Raw genomic sequence first — 26860 nt, 5'->3', positions numbered from 1 at the left:
TTTAAGCCACTCGACTAGGTTGGCCTTTAAGCTATATGCAAACTCCGGATATCCCTCGCTATCTTTCTTGCCTGTGCTCCTAAACCTTTGCCGAAAAGCTTCGGCTGAAAGGCGGTATTTCTTCAGGAGATTAGCCTTAACTTTTGCATAATCATATGCATCCTGTGCACTCAATCTGGCGATTACTTCCGCCGCCTCACACGGCAACAAAGTCCATCTCACCGCTGTCAGCCAGTTGTCAGGATTGGGGGCTCAATCCCATCGCTCGTGATCCGTTGTCAAGATTGGAGTCGAGCATGAATTAGAAGGTAGCTGGCCCATGCCGTCGTCCAACTTATCCACGCTGAGGACATTGATGAAGGGAAGGACTGCTTCTCATCGAGAACGAGGAATATGGGTTTATTTACAGTATTTATATCAGTCTAACATGACTGTTTGAAAAAGTACATCAGTCTAACACGACTGCTTGAGAGAGAGTGACCTGAGCAGCCGCACAACAGCAGTTTTTAAACACTCGGTCCTCTCCCGATACAAGGTGATGCGAACGTTCGTTTCGTCATCACAAACTAGCCGCCTCTCCGCAGGACGGTCTACACACACAAATGCACACACGTTCGAATGTCCGGAGCCGACGTCAGAGGGGCCCCGTAGAACTCGGAGCCGTTCCGCGTAGCGCGTTGGGGAGTTTGGGAACAATAGTCGGCGCGCCGAACTCATCCCGTCACAACGGCGATGATGCTAGAGGTTGGTGGCGGTTTCAGCACAAAGCCTGCTTCATCGAACCCATCCTAGCTGAAGCGACGGAGAGTGGGGGATGCCCATCTTGTTCCCCGACACAAAGTCGAGTTAGTCACGCTGTGGCTAGAAGTTGGCGGCGACGCTCCCGGAATGTTGCCGCCATAGTTGTAACTGGGTGGCAAACTTGCACTGCATCTGGCCGTTCTTAACAGCGCCGGAATGTTGCCGCCATAGTTGTAACTGGGTAGCAAACTTGCACTGCAGCTGGCCGTTCTTAACAACGTCCGCCATGTGTCCTCGCACTAAGCTTGAAGAACCGCTGTTGCGCACTCCACAACAAGTTTAAACTTCAAATTAAATAACGAAACACGTTTATTCCTAATGGGAAAGCCTCATGGGTCGAAACGTCTGTTGTCCGGCGTTATGGAACCAAAATTCAAGCTCCAAGTTGGCTCCAAGCTCCAAGATATGACCGAACCAGCCATATTTCCAAGTTGGATTCCAGTTCACATCGTGAATGTCGAGAGCCGAACCCACGACCCTTGGTGTTAAATAGGACGAAGTTAATTAAGGTACAGATAATTAAGATATAGGTAATTAGGGTACTCGAACCTACGACCTTTGGTGTTAATTAGGGCATGGTTAATTAAGGTATAGCTAATTAAGGCACTCGAACCCGCGATCTTTGGTGGGAGAAAACCACTAATAGGAAGTAACAACGCATTCGAATGAAAATGTCAAGTAATGTAATGAATGTCCTCGTGGAGCGCGCAGGCTCTCTACTTCACCCTCTTTAGCGTATGCTAAGGTGACTCAACTTTTTGCTCCTATTAAAGACAGGTCAATAATATCATAACGCACACTTTTTCTTTCATTTGAAAAATTATGCGGCCTGTGCTAGAAACCCTGGCAGCAAGCAACCCTGGGCGTCACACCAGCCGCGACGTTGAAATCACCATCGTGTGAAATGAACCTTTTGAGAATCGTATTACGATGCGTGCGACCGAACCCATTTTCTTTTTCGCTCCAATCGCAGCATGTGAAACAGGCTTAACGAGGAGCTAAGCGAGCTTTCCTATGCGCATCTGGTCTGCAACGTTATCAACGTTCGCTGCGCATCAGACAGAGGCACAGCCAAAGGAAAGCTTCTCAATGCGCCGTGGTTCAGGAGACCACCACTGTAGCCACTAAGGCTATGGTGGTGGGCTACTGATCACAACGTCGCGGGATCGAATCCCACTCACGGCGGCCGCATTTCGATGTGGGCGAAAATACCCGTATATTTAGGTGCACGATAACGAAACGCAGGTGTTCCAAATTTCCGGAGTCCACCCAGTGCGCCGTCCCTCATAATCAAGTCGTGGTTTTGGCACGTAAGACCCCATAATTTAATGACAAGCGTCTGGATAAAAAAACGAACGAGTTAATTGATTCTTTCCAAATATTTGACTCAACTTATCCAAAAGCATTACAAACCAATACTTCATGTTTTAATCATGAAGTAAAGTCTTAAGCATACAGAAGTTTTCATTGGTTCGTCCGATTAATTTCAGTAATCCAAAAAGTTATACGGATAATTCAGCGGGGCCAGATAGCTATTCGCCTACTACAAAATTTAGCTTTGATGATTTCTGCGCATTCTTTTTTTATATTCACAACGCAAAATCGGGATGCTTCCGTGGATTGCATGAATAACGTCAGCGGTAAATACTCTTTCATGAACAAGCACAACCAAGTCAATCTAAAGCGGCACTTTGCCATTCATCCTTTCTCACCAAATGCGCCTTGCTCAGCCAACAAAGCATACCACACCGATAGATTTCACTCCGAACAAGGGGAAAAATGGACAAAAGTTTCACTGCTTTTCTATTTTACGCCTGACAGCGCGACATTGCGGATCAAAGTGGAGGAAATCACAACTTCCGACCTGCGGCAAGTTTTTTTTTTTTTTTCATCCACTTTCACTTCCATTATTTATCGTTTCCTTACTTCATTTATTAAGCGCAAGTAATTTCCCCTATGTTCTCCTTGGTATCAGTGTTTGTTGGCTTCTTATAATGTGACTAATGAAAATCGGGCCCCTCGGTTAACGCCCGTTCTTCTCGCTTACACACACACACACACACACACACACACACACACACACACACACACACACACACACACACACACACACACACATATATATATATATATATATATATATATATATATATATCTATATATATAATATGTCCTTTGTTACAATGTGTTGCGCAGGAGCAGCTGTCACCGGTCGTGTATTGTAATTACACCGAAATTATAGTCGCAACAGAGAGAACATATAGAAAGCATGAGTTCAGGAAAATATACATTAGAAATTCGAAGGTACAATCTAATACACAAATGCGATGATAAAGCTTGATAAAGGGGAAGAAACTGTCCCTGGAAACAAAGTTCACTGCATGTACCCACTAAACCTCGCAACAAGATATTTAAATATACGTATAAGTATCCAATAAATCTGCCTATTTAAGCAAAAGTCACTGTATACAGGGTGTCTCAGCTAACTTTAGCCAGAGTTTAAAAAAATGCCCATGCACTCTAAGACGGTGCGACCAAATGCGTGTTGCTCACTTTTGTTTGTAGTGTGTCACGCTACAATTTGTATTTTGCTTTATTAGATTTTGTCAAGATTAACCAACTTGTGAAATAACGAAACTATGAAAAAGCTTCCAATTAGAAAGTTGCAGCGGTTTGCAAAACGTCCGAATAAACAGTTTCTGTCTTTCTATCTATTAAATATAAGTGTATTTCAGCTGACAGATGATGACCGGGAAATACAAAACACCACGTGACATACCCGCTTGCATGTCGTTATTGCACTGCTTCCCAACGTTCCGCGCACAAACAGCCATAGGCGCGCTGCCGCTTAAAAGGCGACAGGGCAGCGACGTAGGCGTTGGCTGTGCCATTTACGCCAGCGATGTGCTTCCCTGGCGACAGTTCGTTATAGCGATAAGCAAACGCAGCGGCTATTGCTTGCGCTTCCAAAAGCAACAAGTCCGTCATTTCGCGATAGCTGTAAGCAAATTTAACAGGCCTAAATAAAAAAACTCCGTTTTCAGAAGGCTGAAAATGGTAGAATAAGAGTATCCTAAATGGGCAGACGCCGTCTTTCCCTGAATTTACGTTGATTTTTAATGCGCTTTCCCATCAAGTGCTCGAAGAGGTCACCTTTTGCAGCCATTCAACACTGGGATCTTCTGAGCAGAAGGCTTGCTGTCGCTGCCTTGAGCACCATCGGTGAAATTCTGTGGCAGACTTCAATTATCTTCTTCTCTAAGGCTTCTGGAGTCGTCGTTTCCATCGTGTATACATGATCCTTACTATAGCCCCACAAGGAAAAGTCAACAGGGTTGATGTTGGGTGACCTTGCCAGCCACAGGACAGCCCGTTTCTCCCTACCCGTTGCCCTGGGATGGTAACATCAAGTCATGTTCCTGCTTGACTGCAGGTGCGGGCTGGGGCCCTATCGTGCTGATACCACATTGCGTCAAGCAGGGCTAGTGGCATGTTGCAGCAGATGTCTTCAACCGGCCCTTTGAGGAACACACATAGCTATTGCCGGTCAGAATGTCGTTAAAAACACTGGGCCAATGACTGTGCTGTCACATATTCTGCACCAAACGTTAAAAGACCACTGATATTGGTGGAGGAATCTTCCTAGCCAGTGGGGATTTTGCTCACTCCAATAGTGTGCATTGCGGATATTTACTTGGCAATTTCGGGAAAAGTTCGTCTGGTCCGTCCAGAGTACCTTGGTGCGAAAGTCAGAATCCTGCTCCTCCTGAATAAAAATCCAATTCGCAGTGTCGAGCCTTTTTGGGAGGTCCCTTGACTCCAGGCATTGATGCAACTTCAGATGATAGAGTTGCAGTCGAGCTGCTTTCAAAATCCTCCAGGTACTTGAGTTGGACACACCGAGCTGCGCGTACTAGCATGTGGATTAGCCGCCATGAAAGACAAAACGTTGGAGCGAACCTCATGATTTATGACTGAAGCTCTCTGCCTCTTTCTTGTGAAGTTACCGTGATAGTGATTATTGGCATCGGGCTGGGTCACGTAGCCGGGTGCCAGCTTCGAAATATTCTTGCAGCCTGCCCTCTCTGTGCGCTTGTAGCTCCTAGGACAAGAATCATGTCTGCTTTTTTCTCGTTGGAAAAATGCATCCCGAAATTGCTCGCCCTTTAGCAGCCGATGCACTACAGTCTGTTTTATCGCTGTCTGGAACTACCACCTACCACCACCACCACGTCCGTCAGTCGCTTTACGCAGCGTAGGAGATAACGGTTGCTAGCTGAAATCGAACAGCCAACGCTTGCGTCGCTGCCCCGTCGCTTTTCAAACGGCAGCGCACCCATGGCTGTTTGAGCGCAGAACGCTTGGGAGCAGTGCAATCACGACGCGCAAGCGGGCATGTCACGTTGTGTTTGTTTGTATTTCGCGGGCATGCGCAATAAGCTGAAAAACACTAATACTTAATAGATAGAAATACAGAAATTGTTTATTCGGACATTTTGCAAACGGCTCTGCAACTTTCTAATTGGAATCTTTTCCTAGCTTCGTTGCTTCAGAAGTTGGTTAATTAATCGTCACTAACCATCTAATTAAACAACATACAAAAAATAGCAACCAAAGTGAGCAACATGCATTTGGTCGCGTCGTCTTAGATTGCATCGGCATATTTTTAAACTCTGGCTAAAGTTCGCTGAAACACCCTGTATAGTGCGTCAAACAAGGCAAATAAACATGTTGCGCAATCACAGATTGACAGATCACAGAATCCTAAGCCCCTCCCTCCTCCCTCCACTCGCTCCGATGCATCGTGTGCGAAAAAAAAATTATGGGGTTTTACGTGCTAAAACCACTTTCTCATTAGAGGCACGCCGCAGTGGAGGACTCCGGAAATTTGGACCATCTGGGGTTCTTTAACGTGCACCTAAATCTAAGCACACGGGTGTTTTCGCATTTCGCCTCCATCTAAATGCGGCCGCCGTGGCCGGGATTCGATCCCGCAACCTCGTGCTGAGCAGCCCAACACCATAGCCACTGAGCAACCACGGCGGGTGCATCGCGCGCGACGGAAGGCGGCGTGCTTCCTCCCCGCTCTTCTCCGTTGCGCACACAAGAGTGACCCACCATCTTCGGCTCACCCCATCCCCGCCCCATTACGCTTTCACTCGCACATAAGGCATGCGGCGCGTGGTGACGATGTTATCACCCTTGGACTTCATACGGAAGATGACGGCGACGACAGGAATGCGCCTGGAGTGTCCATGCAATTGCTATCGCAATAACATAGTAAGAGTATCCGGAGTGTGAAGAGTCCCGTGGCCCATTACTTTCCGCAAAAGAAGTAACAAAATCGAGCTTTGACCATGCGACAATTCGCTGCGCCGTAACAACGTCTTTTCTTTTGTTTCTTGTGGGGGGGGGGGGGGGGGGCACCGAATTTACAAAACGCAAAGGAAAGCATGTTGGCCACAATCGAATGCCTACTTTGGGCACCTAATATGGCCTAATATCGAAGAAAACGTGAGACGCTTCGTCCACAGAGAACCATACGCATTCTGCTCGGTACCCTACATCGGCGAGACAAGACTTTCCGGAGATGTTGCACTCAAGCGAATGCGTTGCACAACCCCCTGGCTACGCCCCTGATATATGAGGAGGTTCAGCATTCTATCACAAACTTGAGCACGCAATGTTTCCGCCCCGTAAGTAACCAGACAGAGGGCTACAGGAGAGTTTGATACTGAGCCAAAGGAAGCCGACCGCAGCCATGCATGATGTAAATGCCTAAGTACGCGTTTTAATGGTGCAAGCGCACCTAATGGCGGTGACGTATTGAGCGCATGGATGACAGCTCTTGCTCATGTGCACTGCCAGTTGTCTAGCAAGACAGTAAACATTCACCACTGACACTTCGTATCAAGTCGCGAGCTCTGTTCCGCTATAGGCACGTGCCATGAGCGTGAGTCGCATCCGGTAGCGAGTCTTCACTCGCTTTCCCTGTCGGTGCGCAGGCGGCGAGATTGATGAGCCAGGGAGGATGACGCCGGGCCCAGGACGACGGCAGGTGAGCATCGTTAGCGCCCACAACTCATCCTATCAGGCAAGACGCCTTTCTTCTGTTTTTCTGCGCTGCTTTCCCGTTGTCTGTACTGCATGGTACGCGTTGTTTACGCGAACAAGGGCGCCTGCACGAGCCTGGTCGCGCTGTGAAGAGGCGAGCCCTGGGGAGAGCACCGCCGCCGCTGAGTGCCCGGCGCGCGCGTGCCTGCATCGTTTAAGGCCACTCGTCTCCGATGCGGTGAATAATGCACGACTCGCTCCCTTTTAACTCCTCCCCATGGACATTTGCCTCATATCACGTGTGTTTTCTTTTGAACGTGTCGTTATTCATGCGAAACACTTGCCTGGAGAACAATACTGGTCCCCTATACTTTTTTTATGCTTTGTTTCTAGATTGTATCGATGCCACCCGAAGAAAAGCTAAGTTGCACACGCAATTTAAAGGGAGGCTAAAATGCAACACTAGATCAATTGCGACTCGTCAGGTATTCTTCCAAAACTCTCTTCTGATTTACTTGGTGGAGTAGAGTTTATTATTGCTGGAGATTTTTGCCTATAAGCTCAAACTTGTCTCTCTCGAATTTCGCGTCGGAACCTCAGCGCTGGTACGTCAGTTTGACGTCATGGATTTTGAAGTGTTTTCTTGTGCATTACTGAAGATTATTGCGTGAATTCTGATGTCTGCAACTGCTATGAAGCTTGGACAGCGAAAAATTGCTTTATCTCTAATTTAATAAATCTAATGAGCCACGACAAGCATCGATCGCACCATATCGGGGGCAATTCTGTGCAGTACATCCTCATACGAACCGTGCACCAGCTGCATGGTACTGCGGCTCTTTTATTATAAATCGCGCAAGCACAGCGGGCGCCTGCAGCTGTGGAGGAAACAAAACATTGCATGAGGCACGCGCCCATGCTTCACTGTTACGCGCCAAGAAGTTCGTGCTGCCGCTTTCGGCAGCGACCATGCACGATCAGTGTCGCTCAACATTTGCACGTATCGGAGCCATTCTCTATAAGCGATCGCGAGTGTCGTACCATGAGTGCGCACTCCAGTATTGCTGCGTGTTCCGGCGCTGTTGTGCACAGTGGAAAGCCCATCAGGAACACGTCGGTACGTGCCGTCTGCTGTGCCCAACGCTGAGTGGCGGCTCGGTGACTTCTGCGGACTGCGCTGTATAGAGAACTGCACGGGCTAGTCTTTCTCGCCGGACCCGAGCACCAAAGTGTCATGCACTGGCCCACCCAAACCAAGTATGATGGTCTCAAACTTGGCTCGTATCCGACCAGGGCCTGAAAAATACAGGCCTAGACCGACGCCGCCTTGTGCGGCGAGTTGCCCTTGACCCTAACCGAAGCCTGCATGGTCCAGACCTCAGTTATTGTCAAGACACCATCTGCACAGAGATTCTTTGTTGTGCCAAGTTTTCTATTGGATTTGTTGCTCACAAAGGGTTCAGTGAAAGAGAAATAAAAAAATTACATCTTCTGTTCATTATGCTCGTGCGTTACTTTGTGGTATGAACGCCCGTGCAATAGCTGTGCGGCAATGTACCGGGCGTTCAAAATTAAGTTTTGTGGTTTCCTTAAAATTGGGCAGTGGGAGGCACGCGAAGTCCACCTGCGCAAATAAGTTATGTGGCCAGGGGGACACAAAGTGAGATTATAATTATCACTGTCAGCAGCCCAATTAACCAAAACTGAATACTTAACTTTTTGTGTACTGCAGTAAGTGTGTGTATTTGTATTGAAAAGTTAGAGGCAGTCACGTTTCTACACAGTACCAGTTGGGAAAATTCTTCTAGCGTGTCTGTACTCCGAGATATCCGACTCCGGGCGTCGACGCGTGCTAATGGCGGACCCCGCGGCTGGTTTGTGAATGGTAGAAATGCCGGAAAAAGGGTTTGTTTGAGTTTCCGCGCAACAGAATTATGTTTTCTCGTACAGTCAAATTACAATTCGAGAGCTATCATATCTGTAGGTTGTGTATAATTTATAGCTTACAATTTTCCACGTATTTTAGCTTGAGAAATTCAATTAGTTGAGTGAATTTCTTGCATCACATGAACGGCCTGGGTATGTGTGGTTCGAAAATATTTTTGCCGATACGACGTCCGACGTCGACGTCCGACGTCCGACGCGGGCTCCCTAACGCTATCGCGTTAATAATACAACGCGATGCGCGGCGTCGGCCAGACAGCTTGCCGTGGAGATTCGGATGAAAACACGGGAGAGCCCTTGTGAACCACAGGGGCGGCCAGCACTCGGTATATACTGCATATAGGCGTCGCCCTAGTTGCAAAACGAAAAAGAAGACACCTTCATCTTCTACGTCTGCGCGTACTGTTTTCATAACACGTCCTCGGACAACTTTCACCAGTACGCTGTTTGCCAAGCACGATAATCTTAGATCATATTCAAACAGGATAACAATAATGTGCGTAGCACGAGGTCACGGGATCGAATCCCGGCCACGGCGGCCGCACTTCGATGGGGGCGAAATGCGAAAACACCCGTGTACTTTGATTTAGGTACACGTTGAAGAACCGCAGGTGGTCGAAATTTCTGGAGTCCTCCACTGCGGCGTGCCTTATAATCAGGAAGTGGTTTTGGCACGTAAAACCTTATAATTTTTTTAATAATGTGCGTGCACGAAGAAATAGTTGACTTCGTCCATTCGCAGTAGTTGACCGACTCGCATGCGCGCTTTTCGTCGGCATCCCAGTTTGATGACGGGTGCCAAGTTCTTCGCCGTACGCTCACCGGAAACAAAATCCTTCTGAATATACATGCGACGAAGGTCATGGCGTCAAGTCCTTCCTGTTTATGCTGGCAATCCAAAGCCGACGCTTCTCTGCAAGCGCAGCTGCGGAGTCCACGGATTCGCCGCGGCTGAAGATGTGCGTCATGTTCGCTTCCGAAAGTTATTTTTGCAGTCAAATATGGCACAGTTTAACAGTCTCGGAAGAGAACAGCAGTTTGCGATAGGTAGCGAGGCACTGGAAGTGGTAAGGGAATACATTTACTTAGGGCAGGTAGTGACCGTGGATCTGGATCACGAGACTGAAATAATCAGAAGAATAAGAATGGGCTGGGGTGCATTTGGCAGGCATTCTCAGATCATGAACAGCAGGTTGCCATTATCCCTCAAGAGAAAAATGTATTACAGCTGTGTCTTACCAGTACTCACCTACGGTGCAATAACCTGGAGTCTTATGAAAAGGGTTCTGCTTAAATTGAGGACGATGCAACTATGTAAAGAAGAATGGTGGGTGTACGTAACGTTAAGGGGGATAAGAAGAGAGCAGTTGGGTGAGGAAACAAACGCGAGTTAATGATATCTTAGTTGAAATCAAGAAAAAAAATATGGGCATGGGCAAGGCATGTAATGAGGAGGGAAGATAACCGATGGTCATTAAGGGTTACGGACTGGATTCCAAGAGAAGGGAAGCGTAGCAGGGGGCCGTAGCCAGGCTGATGATGATGATGATGGCACAGTGGCAGCCCGTTGACCTTGAGTCATCTGACATCGCCGCAATCACAGACGGAACACGTTAGAATCGCACTCATTCGCAATGACACCGTTACTGACACTATTCGTAATGACAAGTTACTCATGGCAGGTTTATTTTCCGTTGCCGCCGCCCATGAGATTATTTCAGCCTCTCTGACTTTCCGCTTGACGTTCTTTGTTGCTGTGTGGCCCACCCTACAGGCCGCATACTTGCTGGTAAGTTTCCTAGTTCTTTTCCTCCACCGTGAATCAATGCTTTTCCTGTACAGATTCCTGAACACTCTCACAGCCCATTAACTTTCTTCCATATTCCTCAGCCGTTCTTCATACTCAATTTTACTGCGAGCTTCCCTCACTTCAAAACTAGTCCAGCCCATATCACCCTGCACAGCTTCATTTGTAGTCTTCCCGGGAGCGCCCAATGCGAGGCGACCCACTGACCTTTGGTTCCCGTGGAGTCCTGATTTTGCCCCTGATGTAAAGCAAACAACCGCATTTCGAAAAGTAAGTCCTGGAACCATTACACCTTTCCACATACCTCGGAGGGCCTCGTACCTATTGTATCCCCATAGCGCTCTGTGCTTCATTATGGCTGCATTTCTCTTCCCCTTTACTGTTATGGTTTTTTCCTGTGTTTTCATATATATATATATATATATATATTTCTTGGCCCTGTACCTCCAATGTCTGTTCACTGTTTTCATTGAATACCATAACACCTGATTTTCTAACACTAATTTTCAAACCTAAATTGTTGCCTTCCTGTGCACAGATATTAGCCAGACGTTGCAAATCACTTCGCCAGGCGTTGCAATCACCTTATGGCTACGCAGTGGAGCCATCTATGGGCAGTCGGCATGCTGGCTTAGGCGAGCGCTCAGTCTTGCATGGCAGGTATACGCTCGACGGTAGGTTCTGACGTTTGTTTTCAAGCTCATGTGGTCTATTTAGTATGACGTGCGTCTTCTACGTGGTAAACGATTCTGTGACACGTGCTGAAGTGGTTTAAGTCGTCATGGCCGGAGTTTCTGCCGGCGTCGAGGCGGACGGAGCACGCAGCGCGATGTGTGCGCGCATATTTGAGCCTACAGTAAGCCTCGGAGATCAACTGTGTATTTCTGAATGTTCCATTCGCGAATGTCACCTTATAGCAATATTCTTCTTTGGTTCTAAGCTGGGGTTTAGGAGCCATGAAACATACGCGACGATCGTAGCAGCGTGGGTACCGTTACTGCTGCGATAGGAGCTGTGCTGTTATACTTTGACAAGCGTTCAGACTGTTAGCTGCAGATTACGTTTTGTGACTACTTGGTTCGGTGGATGAGGTTTCCACCCATTAATAAAATAGTTTTGGTTATTAATAACAGCATACCATACATTGTGAATCAAGATTGTCCAGCAAAGCGACCGTTTACGAACTGCGCGAGTGTCCTAAGCAGTGATAGGTGCTGGAGTACAGATATATTTGTTCTACATATTGCATGGTGCAAGCATACGGCATCAACGTTTATAGATCTATAAACGTTGTGCGGCGTGACTATGCGAGTTCGTATTGCGGCGTTAGCCCGTTTTCTATTTCTTTTTCGAGAAAGAGGATGATAACCGATTTTTTTTTTCGGTTGTGTTCGTTCCGTTCTTCACGACGCTCTCACACGTATTATGGAAATTTTGTCCTCAAAAATAGCCATCGCATTCTCTTTATGCGATCCCTCTCATATATTAAAGCTTTACAGGGCAAGAAGGCAATGCCGAAGCACACAGCTCATATATATATCATGCTGGTTCACCAACCGCAGTGATCGCTGTGTTGAGCAGCGCCATCGGCCTCATGCAGGAAGGCTAGCGTAGACATATAGTGACTTCAAGCCTACTATAGACTTGAAATGCGTGAGAACGATGCCGGTGCATCACAAATATTTGATAGCGCTTGCGGCTTCGATGTTTCGTAGTTGCCTTAGGTTGGCCGTACAGGAGCATGCGCTCTTATGCTTTATGTTTTAGTCTCTACGACAAGCGATCAGATAATGAGCAGATTTACCATTTCATGCTGGTAATACAGAGACGCCGGTTCTCTTCGTTGAATTAAAACCGATATACGCAAAATAGTTCACAACACATACACACACCGCGGCTGATAATGCGCGTCGCGTGTATGCGCCCCCAAGAGATATTTCCGTGTACTGCAGTTACAGATGCACCGAAAGGCTTCCCTGACGACCTTATATGAAAGGGCATTGTGTAAATTTCACTAAGTACGCTCTAAAACATCTCGAAATCGTTCCGCAGCACGCGACAGCACGCGACAGTGACAGCCGGGTCGCCCAAGCCAGAGAGGAGGAAAGGCTCGCCGCGCGCCCTTTCCTCCTTCCCGATGAAACGGTCTGCACAGCTTCGCTGTAAAAGATCGCTTAAATTTCTTCTATCTGGAGCAGAATCGAACCCACGTCAGAACTGTTCCTCCAGGACAGCAGGCCGACGCTCTAGGAGGGTGCGTCACAAATGGGCTCGCTATGTGCCGCTTTTCAATGAATGTATTTCACGCCAGCGCCAGCTGCGCCTACAGAATGGACAGGCCATGTGCGGCTCTTCATTGAACCTCTCGCCAAGTTGGGTTACTGAGTATGTGCCATTGCGCGGGCGGCTAGCGAGGCAGCAATTCTGTCGAGGAAATTTCTGTCGGATACGCATTACATTGGCAGATGGTACTCCCGTACCGCACGTAGAGAAAATTAGAATCCTAGGGTTACACCTGCAGGCAAACGGCCATAACGGAGAGACGGTGCGAATACTTCGTCGTTCGGTAGATGACACGATCCGACTCTTGCGTCGCATCACGAATAGACGCAATGGTATGCGTGAAGAGTGCGCGATCCGTCTCGTGCAGGCGTACGCGATAAGCCGCATAACGTATGTTGCCCCCTACCTGAGGTGGATCGGGTCCGAAAAAAACAAAGTCGAATGCATGATCCGAAAGGCTTTCAAGAGGGCGGTCGGCGTTCCACTCAACGCGAGCACCGACAAGTTTCTAGAGCTCGGAGTTCACAACTCCCTCAACGAGTTAATCGAGGCGCACGACATTGCGCAATACGAACGATTATCAAGGTCCAAGGCAGGTCGATGCATCCTCGAGTCGCTCAGCATCGCGTACCACACTCAGCATGGAGAAAAGACGGCGGTTCCCGCCTCTGTTCGCGACCGCCTGATCATCCCGCCGCTTCCCAAAAACATGCACCCGACGCACCACGCCGGGAGGCGCAACAAACGAGCAAGCGACCTTCAGAAGAAGTTTGGTAACAGCAACGAGGCGGTGTACGTAGACGCGGCGCGATATGGAGGAGGGAGAAGCGCGCACGCGATAGCGGTTGTAGACCGCTCGGGTAGGTGCCTCGCGAGCGCCACGGTGACCACGGGACACACGGAGGCGGCCGAGGAAGCCGCGATAGCCCTAGCACTCGTTGCGGTGCCGAACGCTGCAATCGTGATCAGCGACTCGCAGGCGGCAATCCGCGGCTTCACGCGTGGTCGTGTCTCGCGGGAAGCGGCCCGCATACTCAAAATTTCTGACGACGGCGACTCGCCCTCGCAACCCCAAAATTCTACGGTCTTCCTCCTCTGGACCCCGGCACACACCGATGTTCCGCTCGCGGGAAACGAGGCGGCCCACGCCACGGCTCGAGGTCTCACACGCCGAGCCGCCGCCGATGCCCCGCCCCCGAGAGCGGGGCATCGGATCTGCCGGATCGGGACACTACAATAGAAACACAGCAACAAGAAACACACTGGGCGTGGGGCGATCGCCTAACCACGTTCAGAGACCTCACCCAACACTACAGACTTGAAAGACGCACATTCCCGCCACCGCACGATAAATTGAACAGGAACGAGGCCGTAACATTACGCTTGCTCCAGACACACACCTACCCTAGCCCCGCTATCTTACACCACTGCTATCCGAGTTTGTACCCAACAGACGTGTGTAAAACATGCGGACACAGAGCAACGCTGCGACACATGCTCTGGGAGTGTGCCGGCAATAACGGCAATCAAAGCAGCTCCGTTGGCGACGCGTCCAGAATCGCGGCTGTTGCCAGAGTAGGAGAAGGCTCGAGCTCCATTCTTCCCGACGCCGCCCCGGATGCGGGGGCCGCGGGGGACCTTCTCCGTAGGCGTCGCCGCCGCTGGGAGGCGGCTATCAGAAGTTCAGAGCTGGCAGACCAGCTCTGGGCCGTCCGGCAAGCCAAAGATGCCGCTCGAGTCCAAGAACTTCGAGCCGTCACCTGAGGCCACCACATCAAGAACTGCCGGACTATTTTTTACTAAAGTTTCTTCTTCTTCTTCTTCTTCGGATACGAAACTGGTTGTCATCAACATGACGAAGGCGGTGGGCATACGTTGCTTTAATATTGGTGGCAAATCATTAATAAACGATAGAAATAGTAGGGGTCCAAGCCTTGATCCCTGAGCGACGCCCCTGTTAAATATATTAGGAAAAGAGAGCAAACGATTCACTTGGACTATTTGTGGTCGGTCTGTTAGGTAGTCAGGAATTGACTGCAAATGTGCGCCAGAAATGCCATGAAATTCTAGTGTGTGTAGAGCATGAGTTGGTTAATTGTATCGAACGTCTTAGTGAAATCAATAAAGAGGGCACCGACTGATAGGCTTCCGTCTATACGTAACTTAACTTTGTCAGTGAACGTATTAAGTGCAAGTTCTCTTGACAAATGCTCTCTAAAACCAAATTGATAAGAAGATTTAGAACGTTAAATTTGGATAAGTAATTAGGTAACCATTTCTAAATAAGTTTTTCAATTACTTTTCTAAATAAAGAAAGAAGGCAAATAGGATGATAATTATTCAAGCATTCACAATCAGTTTTTTTAAAGATTGCAATCTTTAAGAAATGTGATCGTGAGGGATTACTTTACCCGTTACACCCGTGTGCTTAGATTTAGGTGCACGTTAAAGAACCCCAGGTAGTCGAAATTTCCGGAGTCCCCCACTACGGCGTGCCTCATAATCAGAAAGTGGTTTTGGCACGTAAAACCCCATAATTTTTTTTTACTTTACCCGTTCTAAGGCATTTAGGTAACACACCATCTTTAAATAATGTATCTATTACGCCGACAAATACAGGTGAAATTTCTTCACGCACACGCTTAATGTACGAGGGCTGGATGAGAACAAGGCCAGGACAAGTCGTTTTGAGTGATGTGATGATGTAAACTTCTTGTGAAGTTGCAGGGTATAAGTAAAATGAATAAGGACTGCGTGGCAAACCAGGTAAGGGTGGTTCACACTGTGTATCATATACAGCACTAAATTGGTTAATGAAACGTTGGCGACGCCCTTAGGGTCGGTGAAATTTACTGAATTGTAGCTGACACGATATGTGATTTTCAGCGGCATGAGTGTTTATAAATTATTTAATAGCTTGCCAGCTTCATCTGGTGTCATTTACATTTTGTCTAGTTTTGTTTTCGTAGTTGTTACGTTTAGCACATTTTAGAGTGGCTGCAAGAACATTCGAATATGTTTTGAATCGTGACTGCAATGTGTTATTGAGCTCGGCTGAGCTTTGAGCCTCTTACGAAGGTTATGTTTTTTTCTATGGACCACATTAATCTTTTACTGATCGAAAGCTTTCTTCGTGTACTAAACCAACGTGTCACTGTGATGTGACTCATGCATAAGTTAGTGCACTCTGATATCGTTGCTGAAAAAGATGCAAAAGCTTTTTCTGCACATTGCTCCCGAAACACGTCAGTCCAGTCACCTACACAAATTATATGACTTAGTTTATTTAAATTAAAGAATTACCTGATGTTTTTTTTTTCGGTTTAGACTAGATGTTACGGAGCCTGCGCAACGAAATATGGGATAATTGTCTGTTGTATAGCAGTCCACTACACCGGCCATGGTATTGTCGGTAGGTAAGCTGGACAAGATGTGATCTCTATAAATTGTTAGTGCCCGCTTGTTTACACCGGGTTGGAGTATGAATCAGTAAAGACAATCCACAGCTAAGGAAAGTGGCACGTGGTTATCGGTTCACAAATAAGCAGGCTTCGTGACGTCGTGTCATGTTCACATTGATTGGGTTTAACGTTCGAAACAAACACCTGGGGCAACAAAGCACTCTGGGTAAATGCTTTGAAAAATTTCGAGCAAGTTACCACGTACTGCACGTTGTCAAATGACAAAGTTTTTTTGTGTCACTCGATTGGGCTTGCTGTGAGCGTTGCACGAAGCTTCTCAAGCATCGGCGAGCTGCTGAAATGCCATGCGCACGAGGCGTATACTCTTGCCTGTAGGAGAAACACCGTGAATAGCGGGGAGCTCCGAATTAGGCCTCGCTGACCAAGAAGGAATCGCCGATTGTCTCCTTTGCAAGCAGAAACGAAAGCGGCTTGTCTTAATTAGTCGTCAACTTATCCTGTCTACGCCGAAAGCACGTATAGCTTCGCGCCATTGGAAACTACGCAGGGACAAGCGGCAGAGCGAGCAGCGCCACCTGTGGGAAGATGCGCCGCAGCACCTTTGCGCTGCCAAAGCGGCGGCGCTGAGTGATCAGGCCGCTAAAATATTTACCGCGAGAATTTCCGTGGGGCGAGTGCATCTGCGAGTGCAGCGCCGTTCATCGGCCTCCCCACCTGCGCGCACGTCGGAGGCCAGCGAGGGCTAATGAAACCAAATGTTGGGGCCAAACTCGCGGGGGGCCTAATCAAAAGTTGGGCTTCTTGGGAGCAGCCAATCCCCACGCTGCCTATTTGCCTGCCCCGGCTAATGAGCGGCGCCGATTTGGCCGCTGCGCGCGGAAACGTGACACCTTGGCCCAATTATCGCTGCTCGACCGCGTGCGCACGCAACTCCGATGGGACCTGCTCTGCTGGCGGCAAAACAGGCGATCTGAGCCCGATCACCCTTTCGCCCCATCGTTGCTGCAAAGAACAAAACACCATTCTTACCGTTGCTAAATTCCATGCTAAACTACATCAACCTGTACATGATAATATCACTGAAAAGAAATTCACAGTACCACAAAGGTACGCGGCATGCCGGCAACGTTGAGCGGGGGTCGGCCATATCCGTTTCAGACCCGCACTGATAGCGTGCGATGGGTAACAGACTACGTTTTTTTTCCGCCTGGATCCCGTGTTCCGTTCAGCGGAACTAGAAATTCTTTTCTTTCTTCAAAAGGATATAATACGTGGTTCTGAAATACCGATGATTATGAACCTATAACTGTGCGGTAAGCGTCGAAACTGTAGTGTGCGGCGATGATTGCGATCCTCGCGAAATCTCTTCGTCGCTTGATGAGCCTCGTCGTGCGTCCAATGCTTTCTTCGCTAAGTCCAGAGCTGTATTCATTCTCGGAGGGTTGGCGGAGGGGAAGGGGTGGGTGGAAAGAGGGGAGTGTCGCGCGTTAGGTCTCGCGCAACCAAGGTACTTAGGGTCGCAGTCACATTCTTGCTTGCTCGTTCGGGCTATTCGCTTACATTGACAATCATCGTCGCTAGTTCTTGCTCATTTTTATTTTTATTTACGAATGCATGATTGTAATGTTCCTACTGGCTTAATTGCCAAAGGAGTAAACCATTTGTGCAACATGATCCACGTTGTAAACAACTCATTAAGAGAGCTTCATCCGCGCGAGAAGTAAGCATCATTTTGTATATGGGCATAAGTAAATGTGTGCGCACTTTCTGTGCTTTTATTGTGGAGTTTTGACTATTGATATTGTCAAACTTGCAGGACATATGCAGATCTAACATTGTGTTTTCGAAGAATGTGTTGTTCTTAAAGTGTCCAGTAGGTAAGCAGTAGTGTGGTTCTTTTCAAGGCATCCTCTCTATATTAGGGCGAACGCCTTAAGTGGCTAATTGCAATGGCTCATAACCCCCCCCCCCCAAAAAAAAAAAAGAAAGAAAAAAAAACACGTCATCCGGTCTAATGGTACGAAAACTACCATCATTAGCGTTGGCTGATACCCCCCTAAGCAAGGGAAAAATGCGAGGCTCCTCGCTCCCTTAATGCAGAGGCTACAAGGCCTCAGCAAAGTGCAGCGTGAAGTGCATACAGTCATTAGAATCACGCATACGACGTGCACGAACGCGGCGTCTATAGTTGGGAAATAAATAGAAGCCCCCGCTCGCACAATTACGTTCCATCACCGTTCCGAACGTCTCAGAACCAAAGGAAGTCACTTCCTGACACGCAACCTTCCGTTTACGCTTAGACAGTGACTCATGCTCAGAGATGGCGATTTCAATCGGAACGCTCACAATAACACGGTGTTTCTAGCCGCAGTGGAGCGAGAACTAGGATTTGACTTGTTCACTCCCAAGAAGAGTATCACTACAAATAGGGGAACGTGCATAGACTTAATGTTGCACAATCACGATGCCGTTAAAGAGTTGCAGTACCTCTCCTGGTACTTTACAGACCATAGGGCGAAGGTTATGTCTCTAAACGTCGAGAAGCCACCACGGAGCCCCAGTGATGTTATGTGGTTAGAGGATCTCTTACCATCGGACGACGCTAAAAATGGACCTTGCCAAATAAGCAGTCATGAGGTATAACAATGATATGTGTCTTTATTTGTGTCCAGGTTGTGTTGCACATTCGTAACAGTTGCTGGCGACAAGCAAGCTGCACTGTAGTGCGCTAAGTGTTCGGAAGCGTCGTTGAGGAGGTCGACCTAAAGTGCACTTCACACTGTGTTATGTCTTGCAAGCAGTCTGACACCTCAGACTGCGTAAGTTAATGCGGCATACGACGATTCGGGGCACACCGCACGTGCCATACGTGCATCCGAACGAGCGAGCGGCGCGCAAGCTCCGCCCAGCGCCCCAGCTTGTATGCTCGGATAACATCACGTCGAGAAACGCAATACAAACAACTTTGCACAACACTGCTTCGCTTTATGCGAGCACTGTCAGTAAAATTATGCCCCTGCGAGTGACAGAACACTTCACCGCAGCGCGTTGTCCAGTGACGGCTCCGCTGACAGCCAGCGATAGGGCCGGTAGGCCTAGCTCGGCATACGCCGCGGCCGACGGCGCCTGCGATCTAGCCCGAGCTCGTCGAAGAGCGCTTATTTTTGCCAAAACTATTAACACTGTACACTTAGTTCACCCGGAGTTACATACATTTGGTTTACTCGACGAAGTCGTTGCGAAGGGCAGACCTTCAAGCCAAGCGAGCAGCCTCGCTCAGACGGTCGGTGTGGGCTGTCTGCTTGTACCGATGTTGCCAGCAGCTTATTACTAGTGTACTATGCGCTACATTGTAGAACAGGCACACGTTCGAGATAATTTAATGGACTGGTAACTATATCGTGTCAAAAATGAATTGTAGCCTGCAAGAAAAAAGAAAAAAGATGGCGAGAAACCGGCCCGCCGGCCCCGCTTCTGTGGAGGTAACGTCAGAGAACGTCACATGCCAGCTGCGCTGTCATTGGCTGCGGCCAAACGACGGTGCGGTTGTCGGGCGCGTTGGACGATAAGTTTTGCGTTTTTACGCTCCGCTCAGCAGTTAAGCGGGGCGGGAGCGCGAATGCGCATGCGCCCTCCGCTTAGCCGCTAGCGGGCTAGCGGTGCGAGAAACACGGTCCGCTAAGCGGAGCGTCGCTGCCCTCTTCCTCTGGCGAGGGTGGTCGGTGCGCGCGCCCTCTCTCACGCGTGCATCGTGGTGCTTTTTCAAAGATGGCTCCTTCAAGCGAGATGTTGCCCATGCCGTCCATGCCGTCCGCTTCAACCACACCATGTTCGCCTGCGCAGCGCAAAGCACGTAAGCGATTTAGGATAGATGAAGATTTGTATCTCATCACATCACATCACTTTATTACGTTAAAGACCCCGGTTTAGGGGGTATTACATAAGGGGTGGGTTTACAAATCAAGGTTACAGAGAGTGATCTTCATGAGAAACAAAAGTAGTTGGGTTGTCCGCAAAAGTTGATGAACACGTGATGGCTGCAATGCCACGGGGAAGGCCATTCCAGTCCACTGCTGTGCGAAGAAAAAATGAGGCTGCAAAAGTAGTGGTGCGAGCACGTGCGCGTGCGATTGAGTAAGGATGGGACGTACGGGGGGATATGCGCGCCGGTGGGATGATATACGGTGCTTGATTGAGCGGACTGTGAAATAATTTGAGAAACAAACAAAGACTGGCGATGCGGCGACGCACAGAAAGATTAGCAAGATCAGTTTTACGTTTTAGGGATGATATGCTTATGTCGTATGAATATGAAGAATGGATGAACCTAGTGGCACGATTTTGTACAGATTCTAGTTCGTTTCTTAAGTATGCCCGGTGCGGGCTCCAGATGGGCGCTGCATATTCTAGTTTCGATCTGATGAGTGATTTGTACGCGAGATGTTTTATGTCTGATGGTGCGTGACGCAAATGACGCTTTAAAAAACCGAGGGATCTGTTCGCGGATGATATGATATTGCTGGTGTGTGCGTTCCATGAAAGGTCAGAGGATAAGGTGACGCCTAGATATTTGTATGATTGAACTTGTTCGACAGTGGAGTGGGAGATTAGGTATGCGAATGATAAGGGATTAAGCTTGCGATGAAAGGAAACGAGCTTGCATTTAGTAGGATTAAGCTTCATTAACCAAAGATCACACCACTGCTGTACAAGGTTAAGGTCATGTTGGAGTGCAGTTTGATCAGAAATCTTTGTAATTGTGCGATAGATGACACAGTCGTTGGCAAATAAACGGATATGGGAGGATACATGTACAGGCAGGTCGTTAATATATATGAGGAATAAGAGGGGTGCGAGTACAGATCCTTGGGGGACGCCGGATGTTACAGGGAGGGAGCTGGAACGGCTACTTTTCATTGAAACAAACTGGGAGCGTTTGTTGAGAAATGCTACGATCCATGCGAAAACGTTAGGGTGAAAATTCAGCTGAGAGAGTTTTAGTATAAGGCGTTTGTGTGGTACTGTATCGAATGCTTTTGCGAAGTCGAGAAAGATTGCATCGGTCTGAAGGTTGAGGTCGAGATTAGAGTGTAGATCATGAAGAAATATGGCAAGTTGGGTTTCACAGGATAAAGATTTACGGAATCCGTGCTGGGAAGGATGAAAAAAATTGTTAGTGTCAAGGAAGTGCATAATGTGAGAGTATATGACGTGTTCCATAATTTTGCATGGGACGCTCGTTAGATAAATGGGGCGGTAATTTAGGGGGGATTGTTTGTTACCTGATTTGTGGACTGGAATGACCTTGCCCTCTTTCCAGTCGTCTGGTAAGATTCCTGTTTCAAGTGAAAGTGAGAAGAGCATCGAAAAATACACTGCAATAATTTCTTTAGTATTTTTTAACAGTTTTGAATTAATATCGTCGACACTTGCCGATGATGAAAGTTTTAATTTGTCAATGAGTAATGAAATGCCAGCGACAAAAATTTCAACAGGGGCCATCATTCGTAGCGTCGCAGTAGGTGGTGTGGGAAGAGGCAAGTCGGCTTCTTCAGTGAACACGGATGAAAGCGCTATGTTAAAGGTGTCGGCACAAACAGCGTCGCTTATAATTTCCTCTTTATCGCTTGTAAGTGTGACGTCATGTGTTTGTTTCGGGTTTATGACTTCCCAAAATTTTCTAGGGTTAGTTTTTTAGAATTTTAGCTAAGTCGTTATGATAAAATGTTTCTTACGCTTTCCGAATTGCAGTGTAATAAGCGTCTTCCGCAGAATAGTACCTGTCCCATGCGCTCGGACTTCCATCACATTTCGCAGTACGAAAAAGGCGCTTTTTCTTATTTTCGAGTCCTTTTAAATTTTTACAGAACCATGGTTTATTTTTATTGGCAAGAAAGCTCACCGTGGGGATGAATTTATTAGTCAGGTCAGTAATTTTGTCCTTAATCACTAGCCAGTTGTCATTGAGGGAACGGGAACCGAAAGTGGATTGTAAAACAGGTAGAAAATCTCGTAATTCATTATTAATTGCTTCATAGTTAGCCTTATCGTACAAGTGAATTGTTTTGCGGAAGACGGGACGTGTTTTGGGGACGAAATTAAAAGTGGTATGAATGACTTTGTGATCGCCGATTTCTCGTAAATATGCGATAGATTGTAAGCTTTCGGGGTTATTCGTTAGTACAAGGTCTAGAATATTTGAGGATTCACAAGTGACGCGCGTCGGTTCTGTTACTTGTTGGATGAGGTCAAAGTTGAGACAAACATTGATGAATTCACTTGCTTAGGTATTTCCTGAAGTTGGTGAAGCCTGATTGAGCCAATTAATGCTAGGGAAGTTGAAGTCTCCATAAAGGAGGATGTGTGCATTGGGATCTCCTACGAGAGGTCACTAGCGCCGACCCATTTGAAAACCCCGCGGCGTGGAAAGATGTACTACGAAATGTGGTGCGTGCTGTGCAGCGCGAGCTGACCATTCGTGCCATCAAAGAGCGGGTGGACCTGCTCGTCGGATATTTTAGGCAGCAAGACACAGGCAACTTGAGAAAGTGAGTGCTCTCCTTTTCGTAGTACTGTTTGCGCTGTCTGTTCATAGCTGAAACGAATAGTCGTAGCATAACCTGCTGGTTTTCTCTGTAGATCCGGCACCGAGGAGCAATATGGAGAACGCGAGCATCTGCTCCAAGAAGTGTCAGATTTCATGCGGAACACCGGGTATGTGCCGAGGACCGTGCCGCGAAGAGCAAGCTGCATGGGGCCACGGCGACCAGTCACATCGATGCCGTCGTCAACAGCGCATGGCACGCGAGCTTAGGGACTGGGCCACGGCTTCAATGGCCGCACTTCACACACCCGAGCATGGACAGCTAAATGGCAAGTGATCTGGAGTGGGCACTGGCATTAACGGATGTGTTTGTGTATCTTGTAGTCCGCAAAATTTTCTCAGCTTCCACAGATGCAATTTCTAATTACGTTCCGACGCCGTGCAATCGACGCCATGCAAGTTTTGCCTAGTGCTTACGGAATGGCGTATTGCAGGCCGGGTATTATGACTACTCATTTAGCTGAGGAATTTTCTTTGCAAGTATTACGTTTTTTGGTCGCATGTTGGCAGCTGTGCTTCTTTATGTGCCGTAGGAACTCTTCCGGTCAAAATCTTGAACCCCCATTGTTTTGTCCTATACAAACTGTTCAGCTTGGATCAGTCATTCATTTTATTCTGCCTACAAAAATACCGGATATGGTTTGAACATAATTGAACACTAGCTTAATTTGCTGTGCTACATTAAGAGGCAAGGTTCACAAAATGAATTTGTACTTCGAAGGTAATTTTATACTAACAATGTTGTCATACCTTTACCTTGTTTTCTTGTGTGCAGGTGAGAGCTCTCCCTCGTACTTGCTGCTCTCAATGTACGACGAGTGTACAGAGCCACCAGTTGGAGAAATGGTTAGGGACCCTACTCGAGACGACAGCTGTGTGAGCAGGCTGACTCAAGAAGGCGCAGCCATTCACTCACGTATGTGCAAAGAGCACTCAAAGCACATTTTATTCAGTCATTCACAATGCATACAACAGGCTCTGTTAAACAGGGTGTTTTTTTATATGGGCAGGGGACAAGCACACATGAGAAGCAAGTGCAATCTTTCTACTGTGCTTACTTATATTCATGAAGGAGGTAGTATTAGTACAGGATGGGCTTCTCGCATACTAGTGTTTGTGCATGTGCATAAAAAATTACCAGGGTGCAACACAAGTTAATTCAATAGCAAATGAAAAACACCAAAATATGAAAAAAACACCAACTAATGCATATGTTAAGTTTGCAATGAATCATTAATGCCCTTGTAGCACTGGACAACACACAAGCTGAGGAGACCACTGGAGACAGCGATGCGCACCAGCAGGCTCAAGCGCCCACCCACAAGCCGGCGACACGTGCAAGCTGTCCCAACAGGTACAGCAAATCAAGCTTGCGCGATTTGTTAAGGCGTCTAGCTCTGTTTGCATAAGACACTACGTCCGTTTTCCTTTTTTTTCGTTCTTATTTTTAATTTGAGTAGATGCTTAACTTTCATTAGAGAGAAATGTAAGACGGTGGTGAACGATGTGATAACCTGCTGCTGTCGCAGTGTATGTGTTGCGACACAAAGTAATCGAAATCTGTTAACATGAGCGCAATTTGTTTCATATTTCTTTTCGCTTTATTTATCTTTTACAGGAATCAGAGGCCTCCAGGCTATGGGACTTAAGCTCTTGCGAAGGAGAGAAGAGAACGAGTTTATTCTCCGCCAGAAAGAAATAGATATCCAACAGAAACGGCTTGACTATGACGAAAGGTGCCTGGCCCTTGAAGAACGGAAGCAGGCGGCAGAAGAAGGGTGGCAGAAACTCGATGCCCAGCGTCACGACGAAAATATAAAAAGGCTTCGCAGCATTAAAACTGCGCTCGAGGAGCAGCGAAACCAAATTATGAGCCTTTTTAAATAAAGTGCTTTCACTGTGTGACCTGAGTTCTTTGGCCTGAAATAAGCCTCCAGCTGTGGGGGTTCAACCCCAAAATACTGCGAGACCTGTGAACTGTCCATACAGGTGTGACAATTTGCAAGTATAGCACCAACTTTGTACATCTGAGAAACATTTTGTCGGTTCAGCTTCTGATTCTTTCGAAAATCCAGGAATGCAAACAGGCCTGCTATTTTTCCAAAACCCCATTCGACTGATTGCCTCATGGTGCTCATTTTCTTGTTAAAAGCATACTGCGGCAAGGTTATGCTAGCCCCGCAATAAGGTTTCAGCAGCAGAGGTCCCAAAGGATAAGCGGGATCACCATAAAGACAAAATCTGCGCCCTCTGACAAGCTTTTCAAGCTTTTGGTATGTCTTGCTCTTTCAGAGGATACCTGAAAATATAGGAGCACATTTTACTACAAGATATCACTGATGAGTATATTGCAACCTGCGCACAGTAGCTGGCTTGCCAATAACGATATGCACTTGCTGAGAAAGCTGCCTAGTGTGATTTTTCAGATGCACACTTCCTTCATGCAACAAGGCTAGTTCACGGTACTTCATTAAAGAACAAGGTTCCTTGATAATTACTTGACAATCAAACAGGTATTTGCATTGCTTCTAGTAATGATGCTACAGGTGTTATTCCTGTTGTCAATTTAAACTCAAAACATGTTGCACAATAACAAACAAAACTGGCTTATAGCATTAGAATGTAAATTTCACCATGCCCTTTTCACAACCACGGTGACAATCGCATTACCACTTGGGACATTTGTCTCACGACGTCACTCGTAAGATGAGTAGCAGTTGAACAAGAAGTGCCGCTGAAGCAGTTTCAACAAAGGAACTAGTCAGCAAGTCTGTGCCTTGTCTCGCACGGGTGTGACTGCATTATGCATGTGTTTGAGTCGCAGCATGCAGCGATTGGCTGTACATAATACAAATAATCAAAATCGTTAACCTGCCTGCATCATGTCGACTGCCCACGTATGGGCCGTTCAATTGGCAGATAATCCCAGTGGGACACATGATGGACTGGTACTTAAGGGCATGAAAACGTTCGTGCCCCGAAAAGAAGACCTTCTGATCCTTCGATGGACGGCAAATGGCCCGCGCTGTCCCGTCGATGAAACCCCAGCAATTGTGGAACGGCGCCCCTTTGGAATTCACGGCCTGCGAGTAAACGTGATACAGCTGAGTACGAGCACACACTGTCAGGTAGCTGATTGCACACCTGGGAAAAAGCTTCCAGTTAGGCGAGGTCGAGCAAGAAATGATTATTCATATCTCGCAGAAGGTGGCCGAACGTGCTCTCAGTGTGTGCGAGCACAGCATTAGTGGCTGAAGAAATGACTGCATAATGCCGCCCGAAGAGCGGCTCCAGTTCCCGCAGCCTGTTCCGATAAGCCAGCCGCCGCAGCGTTAGGCAGAGGCTCTCAACTCCTGGAATGTTGACACACAGCGGCGTCAACACAACTTCAGGCAGTAGCAGTGCACGCAGCAGCCTTCGCACATCATGTTGCTCGAAGCGAAAGTACGTGCGGCATTGCCCGCTGTCCATGCCGTCGATGTCGAGGTAGCCATGCAGTGACAGCGGGTCTCGGCGCGTGTACTGGAACACTTCCTGGCACAACAAATCTTCTATCTCTTACCACTTCAAAGTAGACATGAGAAAGGTGTCCTCCAGCACACTTCTCGGCGGCATCACTCGTGCAAGCGCTAATAACTTGCCTAACGCAACCCCAACTTGTTCTCTAAGGAAATAAATGTTAACAAAAACGTCGCAGGCGCATTGGCGTCAGAAAGGATGGGATTGGATGCGGAATGCAACATCGCTGGCTACCACGTGGCGTTCACCAGGTCGACGCTTTATTTTCCACTCAATAAAATGGACCGATATTGCATTACAAGTGCACGTCTAGATACTTAATGAACAAAGATGTTATATATCCGTTTTATTCTGTAAACGTGACAAAATAGTTTTTTATTTTCTTTCATTATCCTGAATTTGGCCAGAGGGCGCTGCAACTAGGAA

The 26860-nt window shown here is 47.6% G+C and overlaps 1 protein-coding gene across 3 annotated transcripts in view; it reads left to right on the top strand.

Annotated features, from left to right (window-relative positions):
• LOC129380411 (uncharacterized) overlaps positions 1-25342 on the top strand; it is a 70592-nt gene extending 45250 nt beyond the window's left edge. For all 3 annotated transcript variants that reach the window (XM_055061249.2, XM_055061250.2, XM_055061248.2), the window contains 6 exons: positions 6807-6859; positions 22774-22859; positions 22951-23184; positions 23691-23831; positions 24164-24269; positions 24534-25342. In XM_055061249.2, the coding sequence (XP_054917224.1) occupies positions 22971-23184; positions 23691-23831; positions 24164-24269; positions 24534-24564 (492 nt within the window). In that variant the 5' untranslated portion in view covers positions 6807-6859; positions 22774-22859; positions 22951-22970 and the 3' untranslated portion in view covers positions 24565-25342. The remainder of the gene's footprint in view (positions 1-6806; positions 6860-22773; positions 22860-22950; positions 23185-23690; positions 23832-24163; positions 24270-24533) is intronic.
• Positions 25343-26860: the final 1518 nt, after the last annotated feature.

This window comes from Dermacentor andersoni, chromosome 1, assembly GCF_023375885.2.
Source record: "Dermacentor andersoni chromosome 1, qqDerAnde1_hic_scaffold, whole genome shotgun sequence".
Lineage (NCBI taxonomy): Eukaryota > Metazoa > Arthropoda > Arachnida > Ixodida > Ixodidae > Dermacentor > Dermacentor andersoni.
The sequence above is the reverse complement of the archived record's forward strand: the minus strand, read 5'-3'. Positions and strand labels throughout refer to the sequence as shown.